The sequence below is a fragment of the Trifolium pratense genome, linkage group LG5 (assembly GCF_020283565.1).
Source record: "Trifolium pratense cultivar HEN17-A07 linkage group LG5, ARS_RC_1.1, whole genome shotgun sequence".
Taxonomy (NCBI): domain Eukaryota; kingdom Viridiplantae; phylum Streptophyta; class Magnoliopsida; order Fabales; family Fabaceae; genus Trifolium; species Trifolium pratense.
In genome coordinates this window covers 56415567-56433258 of record NC_060063.1, presented here as the reverse complement: position 1 = coordinate 56433258, position 17692 = coordinate 56415567, and the positions used below count along the sequence as shown (strand labels likewise).

At 33.3% G+C, this 17692-nt stretch overlaps 1 protein-coding gene across 1 annotated transcript; it reads right to left on the bottom strand.

Moving 5' to 3' along the window:
• Window positions 1-1776: 1776 nt before the first annotated feature.
• Window positions 1777-16626, bottom strand: LOC123883456 (NAD-dependent malic enzyme 62 kDa isoform, mitochondrial-like). The gene is made up of 19 exons (XM_045932263.1): window positions 16205-16626; window positions 11096-11192; window positions 10544-10662; window positions 10263-10430; window positions 9554-9682; window positions 9196-9256; window positions 8732-8835; window positions 8540-8623; window positions 7840-7946; window positions 6172-6283; window positions 5607-5720; window positions 4795-4860; window positions 4182-4254; window positions 3996-4082; window positions 3720-3774; window positions 3549-3620; window positions 2867-2929; window positions 2659-2773; window positions 1777-2153 (listed from the first exon to the last, which is right to left on the bottom strand). The coding sequence occupies exons 1-19, from the start codon at window positions 16382-16384 to the stop codon at window positions 2079-2081; spliced, it is 1881 nt and encodes a 626-aa protein (XP_045788219.1). The 5' UTR covers window positions 16385-16626; the 3' UTR covers window positions 1777-2078.
• Between the last annotated feature and the right edge of the window lie 1066 nt (window positions 16627-17692).

The window sequence follows — 17692 nt, the reverse complement described above, 5'->3', positions numbered from 1 at the left end:
TGAATATCTTCATGTTTGACTAACTTACACTCTTCTAGAGATACCACAAACCTTTAATCTAAGATGCTCATATACTATCTAACCCTATATGTGAAAATAAATGTTTTATTCTTTTAATGAAAATAATTATTTTTTATTTTAAATCCTTGAACACAAATCACTTATTACTTTGTTTTTAACCCATCAAATATTTGTTTATGTTTTTTTTTAAGGAAAATATTTGTTTATGTTGAAATACGATCATTGTAATATCTACCACAATTGATTTTAGTTTGAAATATGCATAAAATTAAAATAGTGATTAGATAAGATGACGTAGGTTTCTTTTAATTTATCAAGGTTTGGGATTCAGTCCTTTTTTGGACATGCAACAACGCTAGAACTCTTAGGGCCCGTTTGGTGCGCAGGATAGCATAGTGACAGGATAGGATATAAAACAGGATAAGGATAGGATAACAGCAGGATAACAGTTATACTCAGTTATCATATCCTGTGTTTGGTGCACACAGGATAACAAAAATGATAACTATTATATTTTGTTTTTAATACATATTTGCTCATAATAATATGATAAGATATATAACATATTCAATTGACAAAATTACTCTTGTAAAACAATTGTTATTTTTTTAAAATTATTTTGTAATACTTTGAATTTTATAAATAAAAAATATAAATAAGTAATCAAATAACTTTATATAATAATCATTTTACTTTAAAATAAAAAATATAAATCAGTTTCCTATTTGTCAATTTTTTAATAATCATTTTACTTTAAAATATTATAATTTTAGTAAAATTTTGATTTTTTAGAATATATAAATTACAAAATTACTCCTGTGAGAAAATCACATATATATTTAAAAATTAATTATTTTATTATTTATATTTTATTAATTTTATTTTATGTATTTTAAAATATATTTTATAAAATAAATAAATAATTTTTTTTTCTTATTCTATCCTGCTGGTAACCCAGCTCAAATTCAGGATAAGAATTATAACTAGAGAGACGGGATAGGATAAGCTTCAGGATTAACTTATCATATCCTGCTGTATCACCAAACACTGGATTGTGGCAGGATATGATACAGTTATCTTATCCTGTACACCAAACGGACCCTTAAAAAAAAACTTGCCAACTACTTAGATTCCACAAAACTCAAAAAATTAATCTCTACGGTTGCATGCCAAAAATATTCAATTTACACCAAAAATAATTAAAATGAGATTACCAACTAAAACAAATAAGTGAATAACAACGCAACTAGGATCAAGAGGCGTCTCCCATAGATCAACATGTTTCAATACAATTTTGGTTGGTCTTAAAAAATTGCGATTTTGGTTGAACTATGTCCCACAAAAATTGTGAAACAAAAATCGTGAACTATTGTATCAATGTGAGTTGAAATTCTCTCCATTTTAAGAATCTTGACACTTGCAGTTCATTAAAAATGAAGGGGTACGTGTTTTTGTACCCAGAAAAATGAAGTGGTATTTTACCTTTTTTAGCATTTTCTCTTTATTTATTTGTTGCAATTTTGTTTTTTTTTTAAATAAAAAAATTGAATAAAAACAAAAACAAAAACAGTAGTAAATTCACATATCCTCAAAAAGTGGATTCCCAAAAAAAAAATTAAGTTAATGTGTCCAAGGGTGTCTTTGCTTTTATTTTTTGGTAGATAGGGTGTTTTGATTTTACAAGTAACATGAGTCAAAAAATACGATTTTTGTTGGACTATGGTCCACGAAGAAATTCACATGCCTTCAATATCCTCTGTAAAACAAAAATTGTGAATTATTGGTCATCAGATTCATTGTAGTGTTGACACTTACAGTGGATTAAAAATGAATTTACCAGTACACCATTTAAAAATTGGTGTAAGTGTAACGATGCACCATACATGTCCTTCAATATGATGCTACAACCAACCTCATGTTACTATCAACTTCATTTACATGCAACTATGCCTCATAAGATTTGCTTTTCTTTGTTAAACTCAAAATAAGCTATGAGATGATATTTTAGAATTTCATATAATTTAAGTATGTAAGGTTTATTCCATCCTGCAGGTTGTTCACTCTTTCCTGTATACTAATGTTGGGTACTCTGGATTCCACATGTTATTCACCACATATTCCTTAATTTCATCCTGAAAGTCCACAAAGCATGGATAATGTTAAAGAAAAATGTAAGCCATAGAAATAGACAGTTAAAAAACCAATTAAGCCTATGGAAAGTTCACAAACTTTCCAGTTAATGTGTGTATTTACTTGGTAAAAAAGATCTGCAACTTTTTTCTTTCAGCAATAAAGGGACAAAAATGTATATCTTTTTGCAAAAAGGAGTTTATAATTTAAAAAGATGAACTTTATATCATTCATAAAAAATTTGTAAGTAAATTATGATCAGAGACATTTTATACATGAGACTTGTTAAAACTTCACGTTGGTTTGGTATGTGGATAATTAGTTGTCATTTCTCATAAATCTAAAAAGAAAAGGCTGTGGAGTAAACCAAAATCCAGCCAAATCAATCTTACACGTGTATTTTCAAGCAAAATTGTTACCAACCACATTATAGTAGAGATTACATTGATATATAGTCCAAAAGTTACAAAAATTAATCTCTAATATTTCAAAGCAAACAAAACTTACCGGGCTAAGTTTGCGGAGTTCTCGAGCATCCATTTCGTGATATCCTTCTGCTAGATCCTCTTCCACAGCTTCTTGTATAACAGCTGCAGCAACCTCCTTTGTAATATCTCGAATCCTGAAAATATGGTTTTGTTTTGAGAAAGATGAAATTTCATTTGAGCTGCCTCTTATAAACTATACAGAGTGACGACGAAAAGCTCATTTTTACCTGGATATTGAAGGGAAAATAATCCCTTTGAGGACCTCCTCTTCACTCATATACGCAGCCAAACTTCAGTTTCCGATGATCAGGGATACAAGAAAAATAAAAATGGATATTAAGGTACATTTCAAAGTTAGACAGCAATTCAGCAAGAAGAATCCAATGTATAAATCAAGTGTTATGTACGAAACGAAAATAGTTCTGTTATTGTAATAATTAATACAAAAAGTATTCCGTGCTACTTTGATTATATCTTATTCTTAGAGTAATTTAGAGTATCCAAGATTATCTTTTATGATGTCTTTAAAGGGATTATTTTCGGAATTGTGTACTTTAGATTATCTTTTAGAGTATCTAAGATTATCCGATTCCTCCAGAAGAAGGAAGGGATGCACTTTAGAGAATAGACTACAATGATAATGATAACCACTACTTGAAAATCAATAGTTAACGTTGCGATAAAATACATGCACAAGTCCAGTAAATCATGAAGTTATTAAATATCAACACTTGACATTTTAATCTACAGTAATAGCAGTATTAATTAGTTCACAATAGTGGTATTTTTCACAATGCTTGTGGACTGAAACATAGATGCATAAGTCCAGCAAATCATGAACTTATGCAAATAATTCACTAATTCACAATAGCAGTATTTTCATAAATTACTGAATCTTCAAAAACATACCGCTCAGCAGCAGCCTGTAACATGCCGTCGGATACAATCCTAGAGCCAGACAAAAGAGTTCCAAGACCAATGCTGAAATAAAAAGACACGGTGAAAAGCAAATGAACTATATGATATACAATAGCGCGGTTTGGATTAAATTTGGGTTCATGTGTGAAACAGCAAACCTACCCTGGAAATAGGTACATGTTGTTTCCCTGGTTGCAGTGTCCAATATGACCATTTCCTGCAAATTATAACACCCTTGAGTAAAACACAGAAAACGATAATAAAATAGAATTTTTTTAGAGAACTAAAAGTTTACCAAGGTAAAGAAGATTTATATATTTCAAAACACATGGTAGAAAAAATATCTATTTTAGCAAGCTAAAGTATAAGACTTGCTTTATACTGCAAAAACTGGATTATAAAATTGAAAGATTAGTCTGGGGATTTGTAAACTTTTACCGAGATCCACATTACTAAACGGACTTCCACTTGCAAATATCATGTTCTCGCCCAAAATGGAGAATGCTTCTTCAGGGGTGCATTCAGCTGTCAAAGAATGAAGGCAGTGGTACCCAAACTATTAAAAATCCATGTTGCCCGCAGCCACAACACATGCTAAAAAGAAAGAAGCAAAATAAGTTATACCATTCTTTGTTGGATTTGACATGGCAAATATGGCTGGTCTTGTTGACGTTGAACCCTTGAGGGCCTCCAATACCTAGATAATAGGATGTTGTCATCCGTATATCAAAGGAAAGAAAGTCAGCCAAATGTTATATATATTAAGCATAAAATAACATGGGATATTTTCTTTGAATTGTCCTTTTCATTTATATAGAGAACATGTGTGGTGGTGCTGGTAAAGTCAAAAAGTAAATCTATAACTTGTTTTTTGAGCTCAAACCATTGCCATATTATCTTTCATATAGTGGTTGTAACTAAAGATATGGTTCATACTACATGGGATTTTTCCTCTTGTTATAGTAAATTTTGGATATAAAATCATCTCAGTCTTTTAATAATTTTTGGGTCCTATTAGAACAGAAAAAACAGAGCACTGCCAGAAAGTATTGGATTCTTCAAGAAAACCAAAACCCCTAAATTTAACATGGCCTACTACCCACTGAGAATTTTGAAAATTTGTAACATTACATAACTCCTTCCAATGAGAAATAGATGGAAGCGATGCTGATTTCAAAGTCTTACTCAGCCAAATCTGTGTGCAATGTAAATCAAACCAAAGCATCAGAATCTATACCTCAGTTGAGAACAATCCTCCAACAGCAGATAGTCCAAGGAGGACATCAGGCTTCACTTGCTTGACCTGTTACCAAAGTTCACCAACGATATATAAAGGAAGCATCTCAAAAGTTAATTACTAAAAAAAATGGATGAAATATAGAGAACATAAAGTGTATCACGAATTATTAAAATGGGTGGGATTTCCCTAATAGATGTGACGAGAAATTGGAGAGGCTCATTATGTTGATGTTTTTCCCATATGTTTTTCCTTCATATCATAAAGGACCCCCTACCCTCGACACTGCTTGCAAAAAAATTCTCTCATTTTATAGAAGGAAACTAGACAGTCACTATAAAAGGTACTACTAACTAATATGCATGTCTGTGTAATTATAGTGAAGAAAGAAGCCAGAGAAACTATTTTTTCTAAGTTTAGGATAGTGAAGAAAGTAGAGAGAAAAAAGTTGAAGTTAATAAACAGAAAATACTGTAGGATGATATAGAAATCTCTTAATATTTTATTTTGTAACAAGGCATATCAATGTCTATTTTCATGAGAATTTGTCTTAGACATATTATATGATATGATATATATTATATACTTTTTTAATAAAAACATGCTTCAAATGATAATAAGCCCAATTCTTTATTCGTCAATTCTCAGAGGCATTGAAGGTTGTTAAGTTTATCATATCCAAAAGCTAAGAACCTTTCTAAAATCGGGTAATATTAACCGAAGATCAAAAAGCTAGGTCAATAAAATAATTATCTATCTCATTATGGCATTTCATAATTCATATTTGCATCTAAAGTGATATTTTAACGAACCACTTCCGCAAGACTTGCTCCTTCCTTTAGTCCTTGGCGATCCATTTCTTTCAAACTTCTTGCAAAAGGAAGGGCATCTGGATCAATGTTTTCACGTCCTTCTGTGATTAACCCCTGCATTTCCAAAGATAATAGTAAACTTGCATATCGAATGGTGATCAAAAGATTCAAAACATTTGAAAATAATCATAAATATGGCACAAATTTACTAATCCTCATTATGATGAGTTTGTATGGCTCACCAAGAACTTATATTATAAATAAAATTAAAGCCAACACAAATATAACTTCGATTCAAATGCTGAGGCTCACTCTTTTGAGATCTTCAACAATGCTAAAGAGGGGGTATGTGTATAATACTTGGTGATTTTCAAGATTCACAAATTCACCACATAATTAAGTATAGTAAGCCACTAAGTAAAATTGAATATTTAAGCAGGTTCATTAGCATTCAATTGAATATAAAGCATGTAAAAAAAAATGTTTACATCAAAAACAAAATTTAACTTCTATAAGTACGAAGAACTGAACCGTGGTTAATATGGACATCAAGCTAATACAATACCTTTGCATCAACAACCCAAAATTGACTCTTTGCACTCTGAAAAGCTACTTCATTATTACCCAGCATCCTTGCCATTGTTTTTCTTGCCGCATTAAGAACGCCAATTCCGGCACTGCAGTAGTACAAATATAACTAAAGAACTAAAAACCCTGAATGTGAATATCCTTAGCAACTATGAACTCAACAAAGACTTTCACTTGCAACAACCATTCCATTCAAAGCTTTCATTAAAACCAAATTTATTCTAGACATAACCAATGACACTTTAACCACAATTTCTTCAACAACAAATAATTTCCAAAGATAATAATAAAGTGCAGAAGGCATATTCTTAGATCTGGAGCTATTTTTATTTAGATGCCCAATAAACTTGATAAGAGACATTAAATAAAATATTCAGTTTGGATTTGGAATCTTGTACCCGAACTATCGCTTTTGCAAAAAAAAAAAAATTAGATATAGACCAGGCTAAATAATTCCTTTCCTAAAATAAGTCTTGTTTTTCTATAAAATAATTATAAACAGATCTGTTGTGGGACAGTTATAACAGTTTATATGTAAATGGGTGGATTGCAAACCCGGGTTAGTTGGTATTCATGCAAGTGCCGAGAAATCTATTTCCCATGGTTTATTCTTCGACTGGTATGGGAGTGTCAAACATCTTTAGGTTCAAATTTAGGAGGATTGTAAGTGGGAGAAGTTCTGCTTCATGAGGCCTATCATTGATTGTATGTTAGGAGGGGACCAATTCGGAAATAGGAGTGGAATGTGTATGCTAGGATAGGAGGAAGAAAAATAGACAGGCTATCATTAGGCATATTAATATAATATAGGCTGTTAGGAAAACTACGGTATATATATATATATATATATATATATATATATATATATATATATATATATATATATATATATATAATTAGGGTTACTCTTATTGGTTAATTGAATTACTCAGTTTTAAGGAGACATTTTCCTTAGACATACGCGATGTGATAATGACTCTTGGGGTTTTTCCTTATTTTCTCTTTTGTGCTGCATAATTGTTCTGTGTCCTACCATAATCATCAAAAGTGTTTATTCTATTTAGGGTTCTAATCACTTCTGAGATGTTAGATTCAGAAATAACTTGAATGATAGGTAGTAATAAACTTTAATTCCTATATACTTCTGCTCACTAGCCTTCCTATCATTATAGGAGAATTTGAACTGTTGAGATGTTGCAAATATTGCAGGCCACACTTTTTATAATTTGAGTTGTTCACTTCTTTTATTCAATCTCAGAAACAATGTCCCATTTGGTTTTATAGTATACAGCATGTATTTTACTTTGGTATTTTTTTTTTCATGTGACAAATAAATAGTGGGTTGTTCCTCCACTTTTCCAGCAGTTTTTCTAGGCATAAAGATTTTGGTAGGACAAGGAGGCCAAAATTTTGTGGAACTGTACAGTTTTTGCGGTTCTCTTGTTAATTTCGTTGGATCCTAAAGCCCCCATTTTCCCATTTTTTTCAGTATATCTATGTCTCCAATGATACAATAAAGATATTATGACATATTCTCAAGAGATTCCGACATAAGTTGTGTTTGGGATAACTAGTTCTCTCAGCTAAAAAACTTCACATAAAATCATAAAAGTATGGTCATCCTATCACAAGATAACAACCTAACCTTCCAGCACCGGCAACAACTATCCTCTGCCTTGGGAAGTCAATCATTGGCCTTCCTTGAGCTCTTACAGCACCTAGAAGTCCAGCAATTGCAACACCAGCTGTCCCCTGGGTAAAGAGTTTCAAATGCATTAAACAATAAAATGCCATGACAAGATCTATACATTGAATTCAGTCCTCAGGAGCACGAGGTGATAACTCAGAGGCTATAGAGCAAACTCCCAATTTAATCCTCAAAAGTTTAGTGAGAACAAATGGTATTAATTTGGTCCCAATACTAGTTGATGTCAAAAACTTATTACTATTAGACAAGCAAATCAATATAACAATATTTTGCAGGCCAAATCTATGTTCTGTAAATCTTTTGATAACCATATTACTCTAATAATAATAATAACGTGATCATGTTTTCAAAAAATGAGGAACGTGAAAGCATCACTGCAAAATTGTCAATTGAACTCTGCATGTAATAGTTTATGCATTACAAATTTACAATCTCCAATTTACAGCCATAATAAATAAGCAAAACATTTCCTAGGAAACCAAGTTTCCAATGCTGCTTGGAACTAGTTACTTATTGAACAATGTGTTAATTCCATCACCTAAGTTTCCAAAGCCATTAATTCCTAAATCCTCTCCTTTACTACAACTACACAGTGTGAAAAATGTCATGATACAATATTATATAAAAGAAATTTTACCTGCACATCATCATTAAACATTCGGTAGGTAGTTCTGTACCTTTGTAATAACTTAAAAGCCCATTTGCTTTGAAAATCTTCAAACTGTGAGAGGACAAGATTATTTATAGTCGTATAATAGAAAAATATGGACCTTGTGAATAAAACACAAATGCAAGCTACAATTTTTATTTTAAACGTCAGTTTCAATACCTGTACAATCACATTTGGCCAGCGAGTAAAGACAGCTTCCATGAATTCATCTATAACAGCAAGATAGTCATCCCCATCAAGGCGATGCTGCTGCAATCCTAAATCTGACAGGAAAGGAATTATGTTTCGTAGAGTGAATTCAACTAAGTTATGCTGAAACAAGCATAAATGTAATTGAAGCAACAATAGGTATAACAAACATATGAGTGAACTGCACAGCACGAGTTGTACTTAAGAGATATCAAACCACGCATAGGCTTCAACCAAGCATTTGTGAAGTTGATCTTTTAGCCCAAGTGATTAAAATTCAATCCTGGGACTCACATTCATTTAGACTAGGAATTTTAGCACAAGGTAAAGGTTTGATGAAAATTTAGATATGGGCGCTCATTGTGGTGCAGTCATGTCACCCTATATAGGTCCTGCTACAAGATCTTTAACAGAATAGATATAGAAGCACTTACATAAGGGATCTTCGAGTAACTTTTTGTTGTTAGTACCAACGTCAATCATCACAGGAAGTACCTATTACAAGAAGGGAAAAGAATTCTTAGAATCGTAAATACAGCTTACAATAGAAGAACCATAAAATACATAATGATGACGATGACGATGATGATGTAAAGGGGGAAAACAGCATAGTTATAAAGGTCAATGGCACCACATTTATTATCATTTCTTATGATCCAATAGACAAAACCTTAAATGGTAGTCGCAACTATATCATATCATTTTTACGTTACCAAGTCTTACAAATATTAACTAAATCATAAACTTTAATAGTCTGAAGGAACAATAACAAAACATTGAGCAACTCCATACCCTTTGAGGATTTATCCCAGCAGCAGCAACATATAGATCAAGCTTCCCAATGGCAATGCCAATTCCTTGTACTCCAAGATCTCCAAGTCCCAGAATTCTGCTCCCATCAGTAACCACAATCATATCGACCTGAAAAGCATCAAATGAGATGTCCCCATTTGACACTTCAATAAGTTAGTATGTATCAAAATATTATCCAATCACATAGGTCATAGCTACTTTAGAACAATAAAATGCTAGTGTTTAATCTTCAAAATACGGGTTAATGAACATAGAGAGAGTGTTTCGGAGAAAGGAAATAGGCAGTTTAATATTGATTTGACTGAGAGAGAGAGAGAGAGAGAGAGAGAGAGAGAGAGAGAGAGAGAGAGAGAGAGAGAGAACTTAAGATACAAGTTTGGTAGCAACCAAGCTATTTACAAAGGATTTGATATCTGTTTCACAATGGTTAAGTGTCAAAAGAATAGTCATCCTACAAGGGATGCCCCCTTCTCCCTAACTGAGAAAGTCTAGGCTTTAGTTATTTTATCCAAAAGTTCCGTTCCAAATATGTTTTCTCCTATTTAACTACTGAGGAAAATCAATTGTTGATTGAAAGAATAAGGACCGTATTAATCGGTAAACCACAAATAAGAAAAGTATAATACTTTCTAGGATACCTAAAAAAGTACTAGCTAAAAATTTGTAAAGGAAATGGATTGTTATAGACCTGCTCAGCTGGCCAGTTATAGACCATGGACATCATTTCCCCACGATCCTGAGCACTGAAATACATTCCTCTTGGCCTTCTAAAAAGTCCACTATAGTTCTGACATACAAGACCCACTGTTGGAGTATATACTATTGGTGCATATTCCTCAATATTAGCAATCAAAACCTGACATTATACAATATGTCATTGAAGTTAAAATCATTCTTTTGATAAAGTGGGATTTTTAAGACTAGAATTGTTTGTTATCAAAATAGTGCAATAAAAAACACTGGACATACTTTATAGTACATAGTCTCATTTCTGTCATGCAAGCGGTTTAATATCCGCCACATGGCCAGTGCATTAGGATCGGAAGGCCCATCTCTTGCATGAACTTCAAGCCTTTTCAAATCAACCACTATAAACAAAAAATTTAGGAATAATTAATAAATAAAAACAGAACAGTGCACAGTTCAAAAATTATTGACGAAAATAGTAAATATGCATATCAGAAAAGGAAAAACAGAATCCTTACTCCCCATCACGAAAGCACCAATTGGGGATTAAGCAATAAAAAAAAATGTCTGTTACTTTTCTAAAAACTACTCAAACACCTTAAACGGAAGATATCCTAGAATAGAGTTACTTTAACATGCAAAGTTCTATAAGCAGATAACTAATGATGGAAAAAAACCTTGATTTGAAATTTGAATGGCCTAATTCCCATTTAAAGGCCATATGGACCTCAATCATTAACACCACAAGAAAAAGAAAAAAAAAACTACTACCAAACAAACCCACATTCATTATGGTTAACATTGCATGAGACCAAAGAAAATAGAAAAACATACTGAAGCGCTCAATTTGTACATCAGGAGACACAACATTTGGAGGAAGCAGTCCTCTTAGATCAAGGCGGTCTCGTTCGGTCATGGAAAAGGCTGTTCCCTAAATTCAAAAAACCAGAGTATATATATTACTAAATCAGAACGGAAGTTTATAGAAATGAAAAATATATCTACAATTGAGTAAGTGACTTTAAAACTTGGCAGCAAAAGCACACAGTCATCTTCTGAATATTACTGAAAAGAAGCCTGGGCGAAATATCAGAATGAAAAAAAGGGAAGTTGCACAATATTTCATGTGTACTTTCTAGCATCGTGTAAAATAAGCAGAAGATTAACGGAGTTGTTTTATGGATTGCAGTTTATAAAGAAGAGTATCAAACTATTAGGAATTGAGTGAAAACATTATTTACAAAGTAACATATCAGCTTTATATATACATCACAATCTGATATTGACAAGAAGAATGATAAATAAGTTTTAAACATTTCCTAGTCACTCATTTGGTAATGTGCTAATTCCAATATCTATGGAGAACATCATCAAGCTGGCATCAAGTTTACTGGCTTTGAAATGAAAGGATGTGTTGAATAATTATTGCCTTTTTTAGGACAAATTATTTCCTCTATTTCTGTTTTAATCTATACAGATTTATTTCCTTAATTCTTGTCGGCAGATTTACTTCATATAGTGTAGCAATATTCTATGCAAGAAGTTGTCAACGTCAATCTATATAATGTATTCCCTATATGATAGTTATGACAGATTTTATAAAAAGAAACGTGCGAAGAAGGATACAACTAATCATACCATTATAGGAATGTTTCCTTATTCGGTGAGGGAAGGGAAAATAGATCTGGATCTGATTGATTAAATAGGAGAAGGTTCCCTGCCATTGTTTTTAGGCAATGATTTTAGTAGTCACTCTACTTGGGAGATTCTAGGTGTCTCGAACTACCTAGCCTATTTTTACATTTTCTGCATTTTATCATTCAATCTTATAGTGTGATTCAGCCATAGAATCATTTGATTCTATTGAATTATCAATATAACAACAATTGTTTTTTCTGCTCTATATTTATCCTAATGTTTAATCGTAATCGAGATCGAGTCCTATCAATTGGTATCCAGAGCTTTGGTTACAACCCAAAATCCAATCACCGAATGGAGAAACGTGTTGATGCGTTAGAACAAAGGATGAGCAAAGCTGAAGTTGCAGTTGAGAAGCTTCGTCAATTGGTTCTGGAACAACAATCACGACCGCCACCAGTCACGGTGGAGCAGATTCGCGAGCTCATCCTAGAACAACGGGATCGTTGTAAACGTCGTCGAGGTCGACCACGGGAAAGGGTGCACCACTATGACAAAGAAGAGGAATGGAGCGATAATAGCACGTGGTCGTGGGACTCACGATCTCAACCACCGCAAACTGATGGTGGTAACGATATATTCTACGACCGCAAAGAAGAAATTCACCTCAACAAATCTGAGTTTCAGCCGAAAACAGAAGTGAATGTATCTGAAATTGGTGTGAAGGTTGCGACAGAAAAGATGAGTGTGATGCAGAAAACAGAGCAAGTGGTTGCTCTGGAACCACCGACCAAGCCACCACCAAAACTGTCGGGACTGCTATCAGAACAACCATCGGACACGTTAGAGCCGCCATACTGCGACTCAGTTGCTACGGTTCCACCGCAAGCAAAATCACCGGATCCGAATCTGCTCATCGTGGTTGGAGTAATTCACAAAACGTGGAACCCAGGGATTTCGGTACATCCACGATCAGAGGAATCACTGTGGAAGGAGATAATGGACGAATCACCATGGAAACAACCATTGAGAAACGCGACTCAGCTGAAGAAGGAGAGTTTACGAAGGAGGCATATGGATTGTTCTCATATCACAATCATACCACCACCCAAGCCACCGGACGACGAATTGCCACCAACCGCCGTCGGGATGCCGTTAGTTGAGACCGCCGTCGTCGAAGACTTTCCTTGGTTGAAGGAATTTGCGAATCTGAGGAGAGGCCAAGGGGCAAAGTCGGAAATATGCAAGTTGGGTATATTCCTAAAATCAAGGGGCCAGATGTACAAATCTTTGCAGTCCATTTTGCACAGTAGTAGCATCTTGTTACACGTGTTCTCAGCAGGTCAGCACACATCCCATCTTCTCTCCCATGTGCCACTTAGTGGACACCCTTTATCATCTGTTATGTGTCATGGTTACAAATTGCAAGGAGACTTTGGTCAATTTTTTAACCTTGTGGGTCAGACCCAAGATAATTTTTGTTTGAATTTGAAGAAAGTAGTAATATGGGTTGGCATAAAGTTACTGGGCTTTAAAAACAATCGGGCCATAAGGAAGGATGATGGGAATTTGAAGCTTAGAAGGAAGGATTACTTTTCAACTCCACATCCTGGAAAAAAATTGTTTTCTTCTAGAGAACAATTATCTAAAATAAATGCAGAGGAAACTTTTTTATTATTCAAGTTCATGGCAAAGGTTAGTAACCTTGATCATTTTTCAAAACCTCAATCAGCAGCTACTAAGAAAAATTACAATTTTATGATAAATCCCACCAATGGTCCATGTGAACTATCAACTAATGCTTTGATGAGTCATGGTGCTCTCATAATTTTTGAGGAATTAGTGGAAAGGTCCCCGAACACTGAAACATTACTGAGAGGTGAGAAAGTACTTATGTTCATTAATAAGGAGAGTAGAGAAAGGATCATGAATAGGAGAAATTTTTTCCATGTAGCTCTTGCATCAAAAAATAGAAGAATGGAAATTATGAAGCTTGACTTAGACTGGCCTGTGGTTATTATGTTAAGTTTTGTAACTGGTTTGGCTTACTGTGAAGATAAAAACATTGAGATGGAGGAAAACCTAGCAACAGATGCACTTTTCAGCGTACCTTCATATATTCAAGACATTGCAGCAAGGGTTCTAACATCTCTTGGCTTTAACTTTGGTAATTCTTATTTGATTCGTGAAGGGGAATGTAGTTTTCTTTCCACCAGTATGGAATCAACAGAGCAACTATATGTGACAACAACAAGCTTGAGAGATGAATTGGATGTTTCCTTCTCTTATTTACCTAAAATTATATCAAGTTACAATAACATGATTTTTTGTGAGGAGGATACAGTAAATGACTATGGGGTTGTCAAGTTCTGGGGAAATGCAGACAAAGCAATATTTGATGTTTTAAATGAGTTTTCTCTCGTTACTATATTCAATATATTTGATATATTGGAAGATGTTTTTGTGAGTGCTTTGATTGAGATGAATTGGAAGTGTGGGCATGATTCATGGATACACAAGGTCTTGGTTCCATTTATGACAGTTTCGTATGACCTTCACTTTATGAAGGAAATGATAGCAGTGTACAAAAGGAATGGAGACTATAAGTTTGGTTTTGAAATGGTGTCCAACTACACAATAGTTTTGATCAGACCATGGGACCCAGGGAAAGCCAATGCTTTTATGGCTAAAGTTACTTGTTTGAATGAAGTTTGTCGACTGGATGATGAGCCTGAAGAAGCCATGGTAATTAGAAGGAATGAACAAGGGGAGGTTGAGGTTTTAGTAAAAGGGAGGAGACTACATACCTTTCAGAATTCATGGGAACCGGTAGTTGAAGAGCACAAAGAGTTCTCAGGATTACTCCTTGAGGACAAGGAGAATTTTGAAGGGGGAGGTATTGATAGTTATGACAGATTTTATAAAAAGAAACGTGCGAAGAAGGATACAACTAATCATACCATTATAGGAATGTTTCCTTATTCGGTGAGGGAAGGGAAAATAGATCTGGATCTGATTGATTAAATAGGAGAAGGTTCCCTGCCATTGTTTTTAGGCAATGATTTTAGTAGTCACTCTACTTGGGAGATTCTAGGTGTCTCGAACTACCTAGCCTATTTTTACATTTTCTGCATTTTATCATTCAATCTTATAGTGTGATTCAGCCATAGAATCATTTGATTCTATTGAATTATCAATATAACAACAATTGTTTTTTCTGCTCTATATTTATCCTAATGTTTAATCGTAATCGAGATCGAGTCCTATCACTATATAACAATAAAAAAACTCAAGTAACAATATTCGATATATTATTCTTTCAATTTGGTATTACTACTAGGGCTTCCATTTTAAAAGACTCTTCTTCTACAAATCAACCATAGTCTGCTTCACTGTTGGCATTATAGCAGCCGCCTTCATTACAATTGGTCTGACTACTCATTACACCTTAATTCTGCTCAAATCTGCCATAACTAAGCAACCCAGCCAAAAGCTGTTTGCTGTTGACTACGATCACTCCTCTAAACAACAACCCTGCCAAAAGTCTCACTATCCTCAATTTGTCAAACCTCTATAAACCCATAGCTAATGAGCCTCTCATGTACCCTCTGTTTTACATAAGACTCATTCAACCGGTGCATGGCAGCATGCTATGAAGCACGACATAGACACGGACACCGGACACGAACACTAACATGTCAACACCAATAATAATTTGAAAAAAATGACATAATTCAATGTAATCGTATGCTTCCTGTCAGTGTCCGACACTGACACGTGTCTGACACCGAGACACACCTAATCCGACGAGTGTAATCGTATGCTTCCTGTTTGTGCTTCATAGGCCGCAGGTCAAGCCTCAATTTAGACTGTTTCTTATCCTATTCAATTCATCCTAGTCTTCTCTAGGCATTGCTCGGTTAATACCGATCTACCAGTCCTTCCATACAGCACGCCATATCCTTTCCTAGTGACCTTTGTGAATTGTAACTACTTCAAACTCTCAAACACCTTGTTTTCAATTCTAGTTTCCTTGAACTAAGTCATTATCAAAATTAAAAATGCCTACACTTATTTTTCATCTATTAATCCAATCATATTCACCATAATCAAAACTATCCGAATAAAAACATACCTTAAAATAAAATTAATTAACATTTGACTTTCAAATTATTCATCTATCTATTCAAACATGCTTTATTTTCAATTCAATTTCAAAATTGAATATATCATAAAACTGAGAACAGTAAAATCAATTGAAAGCGATAGTGTGAAGTAGAATAGAATGAAGAAGAGTATATATACTTTATTGAACCAAGGATCGTGAAGAATATCGAGACTACGTTTATGGACGATTGTAGGACGATGACCTTCCAACGTCGTGAAAATTCGCGACTGTAAGAAGTGGCCGCCGGTGACATGGCGTTTGAGGCGTTGAAGTAACGGAGATGATGATGATTTCATGTGGTTCCAGAAGATCGGCATTTTTAACGATCTCTTGTGAAAGATCGATCTAAGAGATATTTATATCGTTTGTTTTTGAAGTTGAGAAGAGTGAGTGTGAGAAAAATCAATGGTAATAGCGTTTGTTTGGTGTTGTATTGATTTGCGGGGTTTTGAGTTTTGAGAGTGGGGTTGTAGTATTATTCTGGTTTATCTCTGTTTGAATGAGTGCAGATGAAGGTAATTGAGAGTGTGGATTTGGAATGTTGCCATTTGGCTGTGTGGAATTGGGCTCAAATACCTAAATTTGGGGTAATTTAGTTGTTGATTCACATGGAAGAATACAAAAAAGAAAAATATATATATTTTTTATAAAAATATTTTTTGGCAATATTTAGGTCACCCAATATTTATAGTATTGGAAAATATCTTTGGATGATTTATATTGGAAGATATATTTTGTTGAGCAGATGATACTAAATTTCTAATCAATTCATAGAGAGAATATGGTCTAGGGTACAGTTTTTCTCTCAAGTAGTTTTTTATTTTTTAATTAAAAAGAAAAAAAAATTGTTTTTAAATAATAATATGGTCTAGGGTAAGAATTGTGTATAAGGCATTGTACATAAGTTTGGTCCATATGATTTATCAATTTCTTTTCGGTGCAGACGTTTCTCAAAGCTTTTGATTTCTTTTCACCGCACACATTAGAATCGATGTGTAAAAAATTATTAAAATTACTTCATCTGTTTTATGTATGTCAATGCATAATTTTGACGATTAATATCTTTAATTATATAATAATAAAAATTATAAAAAATATGATCAAACCAATATATATAAATGATGTACAAGAATCAACTTACTCATTCATTATGAGCGGAGGAAGTACATCATCTTTGTAATAATGATAGTCACATTAACATATGATATTTTTTAACTAAAACTGAAAAAATGTCAATCTCGATAATATGAAGTTAAAGTGTTAAACAATCAATTTAAAAAAGATATTTAAAAAATACTTTAATTTGTTACAATAAATAAAATAATGTAACAGGCCGCATGAACAATTTTGACAATTTATAAACTATTTTCAGTAGTAGTTATAAAAAAAGTAGATAAAAATATGATCGTGACATCTATGATAGTGCCTGTTAAAAAAACGAAATTCTATGGTAGTAATTTATTATACCTTACGATTTTATTTTATTGACTAAATTATCATTTTATTTTTTGTTGGGTACATTATTTGTACCTTATCATTTATCAATCAGAATTCACAATTCAGTATTCAGCACTATTTTTAGTAATGTTTTAGAAACCAAAAGTATGATTTTACTGTCCTTTTTC

Excerpts from the sequence above, each read along its gene's own strand:
- LOC123883456 (XM_045932263.1), bottom strand. The coding sequence starts at position 16,384 with ATGCCGATCTTCTGGAACCACATGAAATCATCATCATCTCCGTTACTT. Across the intron at positions 10,431-10,543 it reads ATGAGACTATGTACTATAAA|GTTTTGATTGCTAATATTGA; the intron begins GTATGTCCAGTG and ends GTATAATGTCAG. Across the intron at positions 8,624-8,731 it reads GGCCAAATGTGATTGTACAG|TTTGAAGATTTTCAAAGCAA; the intron begins GTATTGAAACTG and ends GTCCTCTCACAG.